General features: G+C 48.6%; 1 protein-coding gene across 4 annotated transcripts in view; it reads right to left on the bottom strand.

The window, feature by feature from the left end:
* Positions 1 to 678: 678 nt before the first annotated feature.
* MEF2D (myocyte enhancer factor 2D) overlaps positions 679 to 19,222 on the bottom strand; it is a 198,817-nt gene continuing 180,273 nt past the window's right edge. For 3 of the 4 annotated variants that reach the window (XM_073639495.1, XM_073639498.1, XM_073639496.1), the window contains 4 exons: positions 18,734 to 18,754; positions 13,833 to 13,965; positions 6,317 to 6,473; positions 679 to 4,262 (listed from right to left, as the gene is read on the bottom strand). In XM_073639495.1, the coding sequence (XP_073495596.1) occupies positions 3,938 to 4,262; positions 6,317 to 6,473; positions 13,833 to 13,965; positions 18,734 to 18,754 (636 nt within the window). In that variant the 3' untranslated portion in view covers positions 679 to 3,937. The remainder of the gene's footprint in view (positions 4,263 to 6,316; positions 6,474 to 13,832; positions 13,966 to 18,733; positions 18,755 to 19,222) is intronic. The other variant, XM_073639499.1, reaches the window with a different exon arrangement.

Genomic DNA, 19,222 nt, shown 5'->3' with positions numbered 1-19,222 from the left:
ACGCTACTGATACAGTTGTAGAGAGCAATGATAAGACACCCAACCATCAATGGTGTTTCATAAGGAAGTATTACTGGTCAGATTTCTACAGAATCCACTCCAAAATAATGGTGGCATATTCCATTGAAGGTGTAGGGAATACATGTACCACGTTACCCCCTTCCTCATCCGCTTAGAAGACCATTTTTGGCTTAAGTATTCTTGAAAAAAGAAAAATATAATTTTGTTTCTTAAGGAATTTTATGCCTTTTGATGGCAGCGAAATGAATGACTTGAAGAATGAAAGAGTATGAAGGAATATAGTATATACTGAGAAGGGAGCGGGATGTGGTGTAACACTCCAGAAGCCCCCCCATCCCTCCCCAACGCCCCCCAAAAGCATCTGAGTGGTAGATATCGAAGACCCAATGGTCAGGATACTGAAGGGAAAAGCATAGACAGAGACTTTGGTAAGTAACCACACTTTTAAAAAGCAAGATATCATTTTTAAACATATCAGTGCATACTTCTTATATGAAAATATACACAATTATATTTCAATGTCCAAAAAAAAAAAAAAAAAAAAACTAATGAAAAAAAAAACATTAAAAACAAAAGAAAAGCGAACCAGCCAAACACAATATATTAGCTATTTTTTTTTTTTTTGTTTAAATTTTAAACGCTACAATTTTGTCGAGGTTACATCTTTTTGACTTTTTTTTTTTTATTATTTTTTGGTGTTTTTTTTTTGTAAATATTACTTCATGCATTTTACACCTTTTTTTTTTTTTTTTTTTAGCCTTTTGAGAATAAATATGCTCCTTTTTTTTTTTTTTTTTTTTCATATTTTTTTTCACTCTTCTAAAAACTGCAGCATTTAACTTGTAATTGTTTTGTGTCGTGCAAGTTTCTGCCACACCCTTTAATAAAATGAAGGGAAAAAAAAAAAAAACAAACAAAAAGAAAAAAAAAGAAAAATAACAAAAAAAATTAAAAATAAAACCCAACAATAATAACTACTCTACAGAACGCAAATTTACGAATATAAAAAAATATTCACAATGTAACTGTCAACAGCACAAATGAGCACAAGAAATAATATTAAAAATCAGAAACAAATATTTATACAGATAAAAACAGGGTGCGGGGAATATATATATATATATATATATTTTTTAAGATTGTCATTTTTTTTTTTTTTTTTTTTTCCTTGTCTTGAAAATTAATGAGTTTTCATTTACAGTGTGAAAAAAAAACCTAAAAACGGTTCTCTAAGAACCTAATCGAGTTACCAAGGGCCCATTCATTTCCTCTAATGTCCACCCTATGCCCATAATAGCCTGCTGTGCCAAAAGGATATATCCAGAGGGTTGGAATTTTTCGATGACCGATTCATTTTTACAATTTTGCTGCTATTTTTTTTTACAGTGCTAGAGATGAGGTTCGAGTGGCAAATGTAATTTTGCCTCAAAATTTGGATTTTTGTGAATACTGCAAATTCCATTAGTTGCGCATCAAAAAAGGGGGAGCAATGTTTACCTGCAACTAAAGGGGGAGCAATGTTTACCTGCAACTAAAGGGGGAGCAATGTTTACCGGCAACTAAAGGGGGAGCAATGTTTACCTGCAACTAAAGGGGGAGCAATGTTTACCGGCAACTAAAGGGGGAGCAATGTTTACCTGCAACTAAAGGGGGAGCAATGTTTACCGGCAACTAAAGGGGGAGCAATGTTTACCGGCAACTAAAGGGGGAGCAATGTTTACCTGCAACTAAAGGGGGAGCAATGTTTACCTGCAACTAAAGGGGGAGCAATGTTTACCTGCAACTAAAGGGGGAGCAATGTTTACCTGCAACTAAAGGGGGAGCAATGTTTACCTGCAACTAAAGAGGGAGCAATGTTTACCTGCAACTAAAGGGGGAGCAATGTTTACCTGCAACTAAAGGGGGAGCAATGTTTACCTGCAACTAAAGGGGGAGCAATGTTTACCTGCAACTAAAGGGGGAGCAATGTTTACCTGCAACTCCATTAGTTGCCATTTTTGCAGATTTGTAGAGTGCTGGGGAAGGAGTGAAAAAAATGTAGAATAGTTCTCATCTCGCCACCAGACTCCAGCTTCTTTATTCCTCCACGTCCTCCACCTTCTGGAGCGGAGTAGCCCTCCGGAACCACAACATGTGTCGTCTGAGGCGCCACTCAGGTCCCAGGCGGTGCACATTGTGATGCCAGAGGCCTCATACTTGGCACAGACTTAAAATGGAGGTAGAGGAAGCAGCTGCTCGAGAAGCGGGCGGAGGGTTGCAGCGAGATGAATATTCTTTTTTTGGACTCATTTATTATGCCCTTCGTATAATTCGAGTTTCCATACCAAATTTGACCGGACCGCCCGATTCGTATTTCAGCAGATCCACTAATAGGTAACGTACAAGAAGAGCAAAGTCTGTGCTAAAGTGGGTCAATTGTTTATCCTGCTTTTATAGTTGCTGGACAAGATAAATTAGATAATATCAATTGAGTTGGGGGCAGGTACAATAAATCGTGAAAAGCTATAAATGAATAAAATAAAAAAAAGTATTAATAATTATTAAATTGTACTAAGGGTTGTATATAAGAATGATGGAGGGGAGGCTGGAAACAAGAATTTTTACATTTTCAAAATTTGTTTTACATTTTCCAAAAATGTAAAAGGAGGCAAGAAAATTAGGATTGGGCTGTAATAAGAGAGCAGCAGAAATCTTCAAAACTTCCCCTAGGTGGCAGTGTCTACCAAATGTCCTGTTCCTGACTGGGCAACCAGCGGGCTACTATGGATGCATGTGGACCCCCTAGTAAATTATCCTTTACTTCCAAGCCTTTCCACCAGCCAGAAAACGGCTTAGAATATAAAAGATCACTATGATTTCACTTCCGAATTGCTAATGGGCGAGGGGCTGGATGGGCCATTTTCTCTACCCTGCAGTTGAACTGCATTGTAATACATACAAATCCCATTTGCGCCCGTCATGTGACCGCAGCGACGCGGGAATCCCTGTCTTTGAGAAGTGAAATCATGCGCTGAGCTCTTTCCTCCAAAATAAGAAAACCGCGTCTAAAAGAATAAATATATATATGTATATATTATATATATTTCTTGTAAATTTTTTTCTTTTTCTCTTTTAAAAAGGCATTGTCTGCATTAAGATAGAGCTCCATGGCTTGCGGAGGTGGCGGCGGCGGCGGGGGGGGGGGTTGACGGTGCAGTCACAGTTTTTAGATATGTCGAAGTAGCTTGATCTCTGGACGGTGGAGTCACTCATTGGAGACAGGCGACAGCTTCCATGACGGGTGGAGGATGGGGATGAAGGTGGCTCTCCATGGTGAGCATCCTGATAATATGCCGATGGTTAATTTGTAAACCCATTAGAGGTCTGTGAAGCAGCTAGGAATTCAATTTCCAGTTTGTGAATGAGGGCTGCTCTGCCAGGCGGACACTTTGGACTTAACCATTTCATGAAAGCCGAAACCAAACCCAAAAAAAAAAAAAATTCAGAGTCGGCAGCTTCCCTTTCAAGCAGCCTGGTAATAGACAGTGAAAGCTGCTGCAGTAGCGAGCAGGGTGAGGCGGTGGACAGGGGACTAATATCAGTGTGGATGGAGGGCAGTGGCGAGATTGACTTTAGCAGCTGTGGTCAACGAGACAAGAAGGTGAGCAGTTGGCCAGAGTCGTACAGAGCGGAGGATTGTAGTGCAGCCATGGAGTCCCACGTCCTCTGCAGACATTGCCTGAAGCACTGGACTAGGAAGAATACCTACCAAATACTAAAGCTATATCTCAGGCAGTTAATGATAGGTTCCCACCCTTCAGCATTAAACCTCACCGGTGACTAGCTCCTGTCTGCCCACCCCCTCCCAGTTGGCACCTCATCCTATGGCTGCAGGCGTAAGAACGAGGTAGTGGGGGAGGGGGGTCCGCGGAGCCAGTTATGTTACCCATGCGTCAAGTCGCATGCGTTTTACAGACGGGCTCTCGCCCTCCGTGTCGCCTGTGGGTCTCAGCAGCCCGAGTGACGAGGTGTAGTCGACCCTTACATCCTCTCGGTCATTGCCTTCAAAAGAGCTTGCATTGCTGCTGAGGCTGTCGACAGGGGAGCGGCCGGTGGCTTCGTGTCGGGGCTGGTGGGGAAAGGATGTCAATGGGGTGCCCGTGCTCCGTTCTCGGTTGGGAGATGGAGGTTCCTTCTTGATGTTTATGTTGGGGTTGGTGTTGACTGTCAGCGTGGCGGTGTGTGGAAGCTGTCCACTGGACCTGTATAAGGAAGGAGAGGGCGAGAGAAGAAAAAATATTAAGATAATGTCCTTAAACGTACCCAGAGGTGGTCACATGTTCCGTATAACTAGTCAATGAGTTTGGGGAAAACCTAGTGCCACCTTTTACCATCAGTCAATTTCAACATTAAAAATCGGGGCCAATTTTATTTTTAATGTAATGTTTACAGCGATAGGAGGTCTATTTTCTAACCTACAGCAAAAAAAACAAAGGAAAGACATGGTGTAGAATTCTAGAATTGTGACTGACTGCAACCACCACTAGAGGGAGCTCACGGAGTATGGCTTTATTATTGGTGCAGGCAGCCACCACCAGAGGGAGCTCACGGAGTATGGCTTTATTATTGGTGCAGGCAGCCACCACCACAGGGAGCTCACGGAGTATGGCTTTATTATTGGTGCAGGCAGCCACCACCAGAGGGAGCTCACGGAGTATGGCTTTATTACTGGTGCAGGCAGCCACCACCACAGGGAGCTCACGGAGTATGGCTTTATTATTGGTGCAGGCAGCCACCACCAGAGGGAGCTCACGGAGTATGGCTTTATTATTGGTGCAGACGACCACCACCAGAGGGAGCTCACGGAGTATGGCTTTATTATTGGTGCAGGCAGCCACCACCAGAGAGAGCTCACTAAGTAAAGGTTTATTATTGGTGCAGGCAACCACTACTAGAGAGAGATTAAAGGGGTATTCCCATCGCCAAGATCCTATCTCAATATGTAGTAGGTGTAATAATAATAATAGTATAGTTCTTCTGATTTGCTATGTCGCTTACCTCATGTAGGGCATTGCAGTAGCTTAGGTATTCATGGTTACATCTACTAAGAGCTAACTGTCACTATATGAGTGGTCGTAACCATAGATACCTAGGCTGCTATAATGTCCTACATGAGGTAAGTGACATAGTGAATCTGAAGAACTATACTACATTTCTAATTGCAGGTATTATTATTATTATACCTACTACATATTGGGATAGGATCTTGGAGATGGGAATACCCTTTAATGAATACGGTTTTAATATTGGCCTCGATGTACGAGCAGTATGTGCACACTCCACCACTCCCTGCAGTGGCAGCTGCAGGAAGTCACAATTTTATTATATAACTATCTATGCAGGAGATTTGGAGCTCTGTATCAGGAATAAAGAAACTTCTACCCTATAAAGATATTTTAGAGAACGGTTTAATAGTCAATCTTATCCTCACAACTGAGGGTTTGCTACTGTTGTATACAGTGAAGACAATCATATGAACTAAACAAGCAGAGGGTTTGCTACAATGCTTTAGTACAGGATACAGAATTTGTAGAAAATGTCATTTCTGCAGAAAGCAATGACTGGCGCTGCATGGTGGATGATGGTGCTATCATTAGAGTGAGCGATGGAGGGATTAACCCTCTTTATGAATACATGAAACTGGCAGAACCAGAAGAGAAGCGTAGTCATCGCTGCCCCTCCCGAGCGGCCCGGGTCCCTCCCGAGCGGCCAGGGTCCCTCCCGAGCGGCCAGGGTCCCTCCCGAGCGGCCAGGGTCCCTCCCGAGCGGCCAGGGTCCCTCCCGAGCGGCCAGGGTCCCTCCCGAGCGGCCAGGGTCTCTCCTGAGCGGCCCGGGTCCTTCACGAGCGGCCAGGGTCCCTCCCGAGCGGCCCGGGTCCCTCCCGAGCGGCCAGGGTCCCTCACTGGGTAGAAGAGCCAGACCCTGGCAGGCGAGACTCCAGAGCTCCGAAAGGGCAAAAGGTGACATTTAATAAAAGCCGATGTAAGGCACCTACTGCCGGAGTCATCCTCTCTGTTCCCCTACGGGGGGGAGCTGGAGAGCAGACACCCCTCATCCACCATAAAACCTCTGGGGATATACGGCCACTCCTGGACACGTTAGGTGCTGGAGGACATCTGAGATCTAACTCTGCAGGGATCAGCAGATAGCGCACCATTGCCTCCAATCTGGAAATGAGCGTATATTCCTCATCACCACCCTCCATTCTCTATCACCATAAGCCATCAGCAGGGGGCAGTATGGAGCAGACACGTACATCAGGTTACTTAGCGACACCGGCACCATCTGCTGCGCTTGGTGATGTTGCGGATGCTGCTGCTGCTGCTGCCAGGCGGACACGTTGCCTAGTGACAAGGCTCCGGGAGAGCTGAACGAGGAGAGCGAGGACAAGTCTGCGCTGGTCAGCTGGTAATCTGCAAGACAAGGAAGAAGAGCTGGTGAGAGGCCGGTCTCCAGGGGGCGCTGCTGCCCTCCTGTGCGTGACTGTGGGAGGTAACAGCTCCGCCCATGAGGAGCATCTTCTGTGTGGTGACAGCGTGCGCCGTCTTATGGCGCCTTCCTGATCCCATGTAGTCATGAACGCTCGTTTTCTGGCTGGAGCAGCTTTTTGCCCCTTTATCGCACTTTCAACATTTTTTTTTAAACAATTGGGAGCGAAAAAACGTGTGTTCAGCTGGTTATAGGGTTAATAAAGTGTATATTGTGGCTTACAGCTGTACATACAGTGGGTACGGAAAGTATTCAGACCCCTTTACATTTTTCACTCTTTGTTTCATTGCAGCCATTTGGTAAATTCTAAAAAGTTCATTTTTTTCTCATTAAAGTACACTCTGCACCCCATCTTGACTGAAAAAAACAGAAATGTAGAAATTTATGCAAATTTATTAAAAAAGAAAAACTGAAATCTCACATGGTCATAAGTATTCAGACCCTTTGCTCAGTATTGAGTAGAAGCCCCCTTTTGAGCTAGTACAGCCATGAGTCTTCTTGGGAATGATGCAACAAGTTTTTCACACCTGGATTTGGGGATCCTCTGCCATTCTTCCTTGCAGATCCTCTCCAGTTCCGTCAGGTTGGATGGTGAACGTTGGTGGACAGCCATTTTCAGGTCTCTCCAGAGATGCTCAATTGGGTTTAGGTCAGGGCTGTGGCTGGACCAGTCTAGAATGGTCACAGAGTTGTTCTGAAGCCGCTCCTTTGTTATTTTAGCTGTGTGCTTAGGGTTATTGTCTTGTTGGAAGGTGAACCTTCAGCCAAGTCTGAGGTCCAGAGCACTCTGGAAGAGGTTTTCATCCAGGATATCTCTGTACTTCGCCGCATTCATGTTTCCTTCAATTGCAACCAGTAGTCCTGTCCCTGCCGCTGAAAAACACCCCCATAGCATGATGCTCCCACCACCATGATTCACTGTTGGGATTGTATTGGGCAGGTGATGAGCAGTGCCTGGTTTTCTCCACACATACCGCTTAGAATTATCACCAAAAAGTTCTATCTTCGTCTCATCAGACCAGAGAATCTTATTTCTCATAGTCTTGGAGTCCTTCATGTGTTTTTGAGCAAACTCTATGCGGGCTTTCATATGTCTTGCACTGAGGAGAGGCTTCCATTTGGCCACTCAGCCACAATGGCCCGACTGGTGGAGGGCTGCAGTGATAGTTGACATTGTGGAACTTTCTCCCATCTCCCTACTGCATCTCTGGAGCTCAGCCACAGTGATCTTGGGGTTCTTCTTTACCTCTCTCACCAAGGCTCTTCTCCCATGATTGCTCAGTTTGGCTGGACGGCCAGGTCTAGAAAGACTTCTGGGGGTCCCAAATTTCTTCCATTTAAGGATTATGGAGGGCACTGTGCTCTTAGGAATCTTGAGTAATGCAGAAATTCTTTTGTAACCTTGGCCAGATCTGTGCCTTGCCACAATTCTGTCTCTGAGCTCCTTGGGCAGTTCCTTTGAGCTCATGATTCTCATTTGGTCTGACATGCACTGTGAGCTGTGAGGTCTTATATAGACAGGTGTGTGCCTTACCAAATCAATTCCTATTAGTTTAATTAAACACAGATGGACTCCAATGAAGGAGTAGAACCATCTCAAGGAAGATCACAGGGAAATGGACAGCATGTGACTTAAATATGAGTGTCTGAGCAAAGGGTGGTAATACTTATGACCATGTGATATTTCAGTTTATCTTTTTTACTAAATTTGCAAAAATTTCTACATTTCTGTTTTTTTCAGTCAAGATGGGGTGCAGAGTGTACTTTAACCCCTTTCTGACCCAGGGCGTATTAGTACGTATCTGTGCCCTGGGCCTTATACGTATTAATACGCCCTAGCGATTTCGCTCGCACACAAGCGGTGCGGGCGAGATCGCCACCGGGTGTCAGCTGATTGTCACAGCTGACACCCTGTGCTATGTGCAGGGAGCGGTCCCGCACCGCTCCCGGCACATTAACCCCCGAAATGCTGCGATCGAAATCGATCGCAGCATTCCGGTGGCAAGAGGAGGTAAGCGCGATACTTACCTTCTCTGCCGGCGTCCAGCGGCGTCTGAATCCGGTCCTGGATGTTGCCATGGTGACCCGACTTCATCATGACAACATCTGGGTCACCAGGAGGCAGGAAGTTGCTTTGGTCATACGCAGAGCACGACCAAAGTAACTTCTCCCTGTGCAGCGCTGACAGGCTGCATGGCATAAGGTTTAGCCGAAACGCGTTGGAATGTGCTGTATTTGAGAGCCGTTACACTGCTTTTTTTGTAACTCATCCTTGGTTTTTATAATACGAAATTAAAAGTGAAGTTTTAACAAGATATTTACAACCCTAGTCCTGCTGGAGACATCTTTGCTTGTTTTTTCATTACTTGAAGAATAAAGCTGCCTTATCAATTTTACCACACGCAGAACGGCATAAAAAAAGAAAAAAAAACAATTCCTGAATTGTTGGCTTTTGTTTATTCTGCCTCCCAAAAATCGGAATAGAAAGCGATCAAAAAATTTCATTTGCCCGAAAATGATACCGATAAAAACGTCAACTTGTCCCCCAAAAAACAAGCCCTTACATGACTCAGTCGGCCAAAATATGGAAAAATAATAGCTCTCAAAATATGGCGATGAAAAAACTAGTCTTTGCAAAAAAATGCGTCTTTTAGTGTGTGACAGCTGTCAGTCATAAAAACCCGATATGAATCTGGCATCGCTGTAATTGCACCGACCTGAAGAATAAAGTAATCTCATCACTTATACCGCACGAGGAACGGTGTAAAAAATAAACTTTAGGGTTAGGGTTGTGTTGGGGTTAGGGTTGGGCTAGGATTGGGCTAGGATTGGGGTTAGGGTTAGGCTAGGGTTAAGGATGGGATTTTTTCAGAAGTAAAGAAAAAAAAAATGATGACGATATGGCGACTAGTGAGTGCAAGTGCTCGCTACTTGAGTTTGCATCGGGTGCTCGGGTATGCACCGAGTATCACGGGTGCTTGAGTGACATGCTCGAGTCTCCTCCCCAAATGTTTTGCAGCTGTTAGACAGCCCAAAAAAATCTTGCGGAGATTGCTTGCCATGCACGAGCGATCCCTGCATGTTTTGTTTTGGGTGTCTAATAAAAAAAACATGCGGGGTAGGGACTCGAACATGTCACTTGAGCACCCCCGATACTTGGTGCATACCCTAGTACCTGATACAAACTCAAGTAGCGAGCACTTGCGCTCAAGACTAATGACAACTTATTCAATATGATGACCTAATGTAAACAAATTCTGTGTCGTACCTCTGGGTTCAAAATGTTCACTATACACCTTGATAAAATCCTGGAGGGGTGTAGCTTCCAAAATGGAGTCACTGGGGGGAGGGTGGGGTGGTTTCCACAGTTTGGGTACATCAGGGACTCCCCAAACGCAACATGTTACCCTTGTGAAAATGCAAAATTGGGGGCTGAAAAACATTTTTGTTGAAAAAATGTGAAAATGTTATTTTTACAGTTCAATGTTATAAACTTCTGTGAAGCACCTGGGGGTTCAGGGTGCTCACCACACATCTAGATAAGTTCCCTGAGGGGTCTAGTTTCCAAAATGGTGTCACTTGTGGGGGGTTTCCACTGTTTAGGCACATCAGGGGCTCTCCAAACGCAACATGGCGTCCGCTAATTATTCAAGCAAATTTTACATTCAAAAAGTCAAATGGCGCTCCTTCCCTTCCGAACCCTGCCGTGCGCCCAAACAGTGGTTTTTCCCCACATATGGGGTATCTGCGTGCTCAGAGGAAATTGCACAACAAAATTTTGGGGTCCATTTTTTCCTGTTACCCCTGCGAAAAAAACAAAATTTGGGTCTAAAGTAACATTTTTGTGAAAAAAGTTAAATGTTAATTTTTTTTCTTCCACATTCCAAAAATTCCTGTGAAGCACCTGAAGGGTTAATAAAGTTCTTGAATGTGGTTTTGAGCACCTTGAGGGGTGCAGTTTTTAGAATGGTGTCACTTTTGGGTATTTTCTGTCATAAAGACCCCTCAAAGTGACTTCAAATGTGATGTGGTCCCTAAAGAATGGTTTTGTAAATTTTGTTGGAAAAATGAGAAATCGCTGGTCAACTTTTAACCCTTATAGCTCCCTAACAAAAAAAAATTTGGTTCCAAAATTGTGCTGATGTAAAGTAGACATGTGGGAAATGTTATTTATTAACTCTTTTGTGTGACATATCTCTCTGATTTAAGGGCATAAAAATTCAAATTTTGAAAATTGCAAAATTTTCAAAATTTTCGCCAAATTTCCGTTTTTTTCACAAATAAACGCAAGTCATATCGAAGAAATTTTACCACAATCATGAAGTACAATATGTCACGAAAAAACAATCTCAGAATCAGGGGGATCCGTTGAAGAGTTCCAGAGTAATTACCTCATAAAGTGACAGTGGTCAGAATTGTAAAAATTGGCCTGGTCATTAACGTGCAAACCACCCGCGGGGGTAAAGGGGTTAATGAGGAAAAAAAATGAACTTTTTAGAATTTACCAAATGGCTGCAATGAAACAAAGAGTGAAAAATGTAAAGGGGTCTGAATACTTTCCATACCCACTGTATGTTCCATTTCTGTGGCACAGTCACCACAAAACATGCCGCCTGATGGGCTCAACACTGGTGAATATGGTCAGCCTCCGCACTTGTCATTCACTCTCTCACCGCTGTCAGGGGCTCGGCTCGCTGTCAGGGGCTCGGCTCGATGTCAGGGGCTCGGCTCGATGTCAGGGGCTCGGCTCGATGTCAGGGGCTCGGATCGCTGTCAGGGGCTCGGATCGCTGTCAGGGGCTCGGCTCGATGTCAGGGGCTCGGCTCGATGTCAGGGGCTCGGCTCGATGTCAGGGGCTCGGCTCGATGTCAGGGGCTCGGCTCGATGTCAGGGGCTCGGCTCGCTGTCAGGGGCTCGGCTCGCTGTCAGGGGCTCGGCTCGCTGTCAGGGGCTCGGCTCGCTGTCAGGGTCTCGGCTCGATGTCAGGGTCTCGGCTCGATGTCAGGGTCTCGGCTCGCTGTCAGGGGCTCGGCTCGATGTCAGGGGCTCGGCTCGCTGTCAGGGTTTCTGCTTGCTGTCAGGGACAGCGATCGTCCTCTATCTCTGACAATCTCATCTATTCACTCACATTATAAAGAGATCTTAACAATGGTGCTGAGGTTTTTCTTTTTCTCTCTCTCTAATCCTTCAGTCATTGTATCTGCTCTCACGTATCAATAAGAAATAGATCCTACGGATGGCAACCGGAGAGAGGGGGAAAGTAACAGCGAGCCGCCTCTTAGATGACATGGCTGCCAACAGAAACACGTGTCAGCTTTCTCATCCATGACAGCAAGACACACGTGAAGGTCACACAGGTCACCCTGCTCCCATCACACAGAAGAAAACCAGCAGAGGGCGCTCTAGCAGCTCTATGATATGTCATACAAGAGACGACCAGCAGAGGGCGCTCTAGCAGCTCTATGATATGTCATACAAGAGACGACCAGCAGAGGGCGCTATAGGCAGCTCTATGACATGTCATACAAGAGACGACCAGCAGAGGGCGCTCTAGCAGCTCTATATGTCATGTCATACAAGAGACGACCAGCAGAGGGCGCTATAGGCAGCTCTATGACATGTCATACAAGAGACGACCAGCAGAGGGCGCTCTAGCAGCTCTATGATATGTCATACAAGAGACGACCAGCAGAGGGCGCTCTAGGCAGCTCTATGATATGTCATACAAGAGACGACCAGCAGAGGGCACTCTAGGCAGCTCTATGACATGTCATACAAGAGACGACCCGCAGAGGGCGCGCTGGACAGCTCTATGATATGTCATACAAGAGACAACCAGCAGAGGGCGCTCTAGCAGCTCTATGATATGTCATACAAGAGACGACCAGCAGAGGGCGCTCTAGCAGCTCTATGATATGTCATACAAGAGACGACCAGCAGAGGGCGCTATAGGCAGCTCTATAACATGTCATACAAGAGACGACCAGCAGAAGGCACTCTAGGCAGCTCTATGACATGTCATACAAGAGACGACCCGCAGAGGGCGCTCTGGGCAGCTCTATGATATGTTATACAAGAGACAACCAGCAGAGGGCGCTCTAGGCAGCTCTATGACATGTCATACAAGAGACAACCAGCAGAGGGCGCTCTAGCAGCTCTATGATATGTTATACAAGAGACAACCAGCAGAGGGCGCTCTAGGCAGCTCTATGACATGTCATACAAGAGACGACCCGCAGAGGGCGCTCTGGGCAGCTCTATGATATGTCATACAAGAGACAACCAGCAGAGGGCGCTATAGGCAGCTCTATGACATGTCATACAAGAGACGACCAGCAGAGGGCGCTCTAGGCAGCTAAATGATATGTCATACAAGAGACAACCCGCAGAGGGCGCTCTGGGCAGCTCTATGATATGTCATACAAGAGACGACCAGCAGAGGGCGCTCTAGGCAGCTCTATGACATTTCACCCTGCTTTGTCTCTGCTTTTATCAGCCTGATGTTCGCTGCCATCTGCCTCTTGAGAAAGCTGGGTCTGTGAAGTGGTGGAAGATGTGAGTTTCTGCAGATCGCGCCCTCCCTAGCTCGGCAGGGTGTACACACTGCCACTCGCGTGTGAAGAGGAGATCTTGCACAAATCAAGTCTGTCCGGTTCCCTTTAATGACGAAACTAGCCGTCAATACAGGCATGTGGGTGTCGGCAGTGCGGGGTACGACAGCAGCTATTTGCCACCTATAGCCTCTGTTGGGAGTCCTAGTGACAGGAACCCTTTAAATGGTTTGTATAGGATTAGAAAAATAGCACCACCCCTGTCTACTGGTTGTGCGTGGTATTGCAGCTCAGCCTTGTTGACTATAATGAAGCTGAGCTGCAATACCAGATACATCCAATGGACAGATTTGACGCTAAGCCATAGTTTTCTGGACGACCCCTTTAACTACTTTTTGGGAAGTGGCCAGATTAATGGGTTTGGCATACATTAACCACATCTACGCGATCACATGGTAAAAACAACAGGTTAAAGATGATTTTCCACTTTGGCCAATACGATAAACTGATCATAAAGCGTCCCCCTCCTGAGACCCCCAGCAATGAGGTGTAATCTGGGCAAATCTAGTAGAAAGTGATAGGTGTCCCTGCAGTGCCTCCGCAGGAGATATAGAGTATTACACAGTGTCTACTGATATCAATGTGTTGTCTGACTAATGCACAGATCCTCCAGACTGTACAGACCCTCCCTCTAAGATATGTTGGCAATATTTATACAGATATCAGACAAACCTGTGTTGTACGCTGTTGACATGGCAGAGAAAGGCAGTCCATGATGTGACAGTAAGCTGGGTGTCGCCACTGAGACGACCGGTGTGGTTAAGGAGTGAGCTGCCTGGGAGACTCCTCCTAGCCGCTGTGCGTTCTGCGGGACAGAAAAGACATGATTAATCGGGGATGAGGACTCGTGGTCCACACCGTGCAGGAGAGCTGTCCGGGCACATAACACACAGACCTCCAGCCCTCAGCACCATACAGGAGAGCTGTCCGGGCACATAACACACAGACCTCCAGCCCTCAGCACCATACAGGAGAGCTGTCCGGGCACATAACACACAGACCTCCAGTACCATACAGGAGAGCTGTCCGGGCACATAACACACAGACCTCCAGCCCTCAGCACCATACAGGAGAGCTGTCCGGGCACATAACACACAGACCTCCAGCCCTCAGCACCGTGCAGGAGAGCTGTCCGGGCACATAACACACAGACCTCCAGCCCTCAGCACCGTGCAAGAGAGCGGTCCGGGCACATAACACACAAACCTCCAGTACCATACAGGAGAGCTGTCCGGGCACATAACACACAGACCTCCAGCCCTCAGCACCATACAGGAGAGCTGTCCGGGCACATAACACACAGACCTCCAGCCCTCAGCACCGTGCAGGAGAGCTGTCCGGGCACATAACACACAGACCTCCAGCCCTCAGCACCATACAGGAGAGCTGTCCGGGCACATAACACACAGACCTCCAGCCCTCAGCACCGTGCAAGAGAGCAGTCCGGGCACATAACACACAGACCTCCAGTACCATACAGGAGAGCTGTCCGGGCACATAACACACAGACCTCCAGCCCTCAGCACCCTGCAGGAGAGCTGTCCGGGCACATAACACACAGACCTCCAGCCCTCAGCACCATACAGGAGAGCTGTCCGGGCACATAACACACAGACCTCCAGCCCTCAGCACCATACAGGAGAGCTGTCCGGGCACATAACACACAGACCTCCAGACCTCAGCACCATACAGGAGAGCTGTCCGGGCACATAACACACAGACCTCCAGACCTCAGCACCATACAGGAGAGCTGTCCGGGCACATAACACACAGGCCTCCAGCCCTCAGCACCATACAGGAGAGCTGTCCGGGCACACAACACACAGACCTCCAGCCCTCAGCACCATACAGGAGAGCTGTCCGGGCACATAACACACAGACCTCCAGCCCTCAGCACCGTGCAGGAGAGCTGTCCGGGCACATAACACACAGACCTCCAGCCCTCTGCACCGTGCAGGAGAGCTGTCCGGGCACATAACACACAGACCTCCAGCCCTCAGCACCATACAGGAGAGCTGTCCGGGCACAAAACACACAGACCTCCAGCCCTCAGCACCGTGCAAGAGAGCGGTCCGGGCACATAACACACAGACCTCCAGTACCATACAGGAGAGCTGTCCGGGCACATAACACACAGACCTCCAGCCCTCAGCACCATACAGGAGAGCTGTCCGGGCACATAACACACAGACCTCCAGCCCTCAGCACCGTGCAGGAGAGCTGTCCAGGCACATAACACAGACCTCCAGCCCTCAGCACCATACAGGAGAGCTGTCCGGGCACATAACACACAGACCTCCAGCCCTCAGCACCGTGCAAGAGAGCGGTCCGGGCACATAACACACAGACCTCCAGTACCATACAGGAGAGCTGTCCGGGCACATAACACACAGACCTCCAGCCCTCAGCACCATACAGGAGAGCTGTCCGGGCACATAACACACAGACCTCCAGCCCTCAGCACCGTGCAGGAGAGCTGTCCGGGCACATAACACACAGACCTCCAGCCCTCAGCACCGTGCAAGAGAGCGGTCCGGGCACATAACACACAGACCTCCAGTACCATACAGGAGAGCTGTCCGGGCACATAACACACAGACCTCCAGCCCTCAGCACCGTGCAAGAGAGCGGTCCGGGCACATAACACACAGACCTCCAGTACCATACAGGAGAGCTGTCCGGGCACATAACACACAGACCTCCAGCCCTCAGCACCATACAGGAGAGCTGTCCGGGCACATAACACACAGACCTCCAGCCCTCAGCACCGTGCAGGAGAGCTGTCCGGGCACATAACACACAGACCTCCAGCCCTCAGCACCGTGCAAGAGAGCGGTCCGGGCACATAACACACAGACCTCCAGTACCATACAGGAGAGCTGTCCGGGCACATAACACACAGACCTCCAGCCCTCAGCACCATACAGGAGAGCTGTCCGGGCACATAACACACAGACCTCCAGCCCTCAGCACCGTGCAGGAGAGCTGTCCGGGCACATAACACACAGACCTCCAGCCCTCAGCACCATACAGGAGAGCTGTCCGGGCACATAACACACAGACCTCCAGCCCTCAGCACCGTGCAAGAGAGCAGTCCGGGCACATAACACACAGACCTCCAGTACCATACAGGAGAGCTGTCCGGGCACATAACACACAGACCTCCAGCCCTCAGCACCCTGCAGGAGAGCTGTCCGGGCACATAACACACAGACCTCCAGCCCTCAGCACCGTGCAAGAGAGCGGTCCGGGCACATAACACACAGACCTCCAGTACCATACAGGAGAGCTGTCCGGGCACATAACACACAGACCTCCAGCCGTCAGCACCGTGCAAGAGAGCGGTCCGGGCACATAACACACAGACCTCCAGCACAATACAGGAGAGCTGTCCAGGCACATAACACACAGACCTCCAGCCCTCAGCACCATACAGGAGAGTTGTCCGGGCACATAACACACAGACCTCCAGTACCATACAGGAGAGCTGTCCGGGCACATAACACACAGACCTCCAGCCCTCAGCACCGTGCAAGAGAGCGGTCCGGGCACATAACACACAGACCTCCAGTACCATACAGGAGAGCTGTCCGGGCACATAACACACAGACCTCCAGCCCTCAGCACCCTGCAGGAGAGCTGTCCGGGCACATAACACACAGACCTCCAGCCCTCAGCACCGTGCAAGAGAGCGGTCCGGGCACATAACACACAGACCTCCAGTACCATACAGGAGAGCTGTCCGGGCACATAACACACAGACCTCCAGCCCTCAGAAAAGTGCAAGAGAGCGGTCCGGGCACATAACACACAGACCTCCAGTACCATACAGGAGAGCTGTCCGGGCACATAACACACAGACCTCCAGCCCTCAGCACCGTGCAAGAGAGCGGTCCGGGCACATAACACACAGACCTCCAGCACCATACAGGAGAGCTGTCCAGGCACATAACACACAGACCTCCAGCCCTCAGCACCATACAGGAGAGTTGTCCGGGCACATAACACACAGACCTCCAGCCCTCAGCACCGTGCAGGAGAGCTGTCCGGGCACATAACACACAGACCTCCAGCCGTCAGCACCATACAGGAGAGCTGTCCAGGCACATAACACACAGACCTCCAGCCCTCAGCACCGTGCAGGAGAGCTGTCCGGGCACATAACACACAGACCTCCAGCCGTCAGCAACATACAGGAGAGCTGTCCGGGCACATAACACACAGACCTCCAGCCCTCAGCACCGTGCAGGATAGCTGTCCAGGCACATAACACACAGACCTCCAGCCCTCAGCACCATACAGGAGAGCTGTCCGGGCACATAACACATAGACCTCCAGCCCTCAGCACCATACAGGAGAGCTGTCCGGGCACATAACACACAGACCTCCAGCCCTCAGCACCATACATGAGAGCTGTCCGGGCACATAACACATAGACCTCCAGCCCTCAGCACCATACAGGAGAGCTGTCCGGGCACATAACACACAGACCTCCAGCCCTCAGCACCGTGCAGGAGAGCTGTCCGGGCACATAACACACAGACCTCCAGCCCTCAGCACCATACAGGAGAGCTGTCCGGGCACATAACACACAGACCTCCAGCCCTCAGCACCGTGCAAGAGAGCGGTCCGGGCACATAACACACAGACCTCCAGTACCATACAGGAGAGCTGTCCGGGCACATAACACACAGACCTCCAGCCCTCAGCACCATACAGGAGAGCTGTCCAGGCACATAACACACAGACCTCCAGCCCTCAGCACCATACAGGAGAGCTGTCCGGGTACATAGAACACAGACCTCCAGCCGTCAGCACCATACAGGAGAGCTGTCCAGGCACATAACACACAGACCTCCAGCCCTCAGCACCATACAGGAGAGCTGTCCGGGTACATAGCACACAGACCTCCAGCCCTCAGCACCATACAGGAGAGCTGTCCGGGCACATAACACACAGACCTCCAGCCCTCAGCACCATACAGGAGAGCTGTCCGGGCACATAACACACAGACCTCCAGCCCTCAGCACCATACAGGAGAGCTGTCCGGGTACATAGCACACAGACCTCCAGCCCTCAGCACCATACAGGAGAGCTGTCCGGGCACATAACACACAGACCTCCAGCCCTCAGCACCATACAGGAGAGCTGTCCGGGCACATAACACACAGACCTCCAGCCCACCCTCAGCAGCTCTGCTATGGAGGAAGGAGCTGGACGGAGGAACTTCCTTCCCCCAGGTCACACAATAAGCCTTTCATGCCTCTGGGTCTTGGGGTCAGGTCACACATCCTTGGTGTGGAGGCGGCAGGGAGGGTTACTTCCTCCAGACATGACACGATTCAGAAACCACATGACAACCAGTAATGGAAAACTGTAGCTAATACTGATGACCCAGATGCTGGCATGGGAATCTTATGCTTTTGTCATGATACTTAGGCATGAAAAACCCATCATATAGATTTTGGTCACTAGGGGCGCCGTTCTATCAGCTACTACTTATCTAATCCGGTTATTGCTATAGAAGGTAAAAGTATACAAAAGTGAAGGGCAAAGCAGGCAAGGACACTCACCATCTCCAGCTGATCCTCCGCCTGGGTGCAAAAAGCAGAGTATAGAAAGAGAGAAAGGGAGAAATGCGGCTGGTTAGAGGAACGCTCCAGAGGACTGAGCACATACAGAGGAGGCGGCCACAGTCACCATCATATAAGCCGCCACCATCATATAAGCCACATTCTAGCTATAAACCGACACAAATGTAAGGGGGAACGCCAGCACAATATTCTCCCCATCTACCCTGCGACATCAGTGAAGGAATGGGGTCACTGACCTTATACACACCCCCGTCCCTTCCACGAGTCCGAATAATAGTATCCTACCAATTTCAAGCATATTCACAACTGTCCTTAAAATTAAAGGGGAACTCCACATCACTGGCAATTCTAGTTTTCCTCTGCGTTTGCATTTCTTTGACTTTCCCAAACACTAATAAGGTATACGGGATGTGGGAGAGACATATTGTGGGCAGGAGGACGGCACATTTATCTTCCCCCTTACTCACT

Source organism: Phyllobates terribilis, unplaced genomic scaffold (assembly GCF_046119375.1).
Source record: "Phyllobates terribilis strain yellow unplaced genomic scaffold, ASM4611937v1 Scaffold_7__3_contigs__length_470593459, whole genome shotgun sequence".
In the NCBI taxonomy this organism is placed as follows: domain Eukaryota; kingdom Metazoa; phylum Chordata; class Amphibia; order Anura; family Dendrobatidae; genus Phyllobates; species Phyllobates terribilis.
Note: the sequence above shows the minus strand (reverse complement) of the source record. Positions and strands in the feature narration are given on the sequence as shown.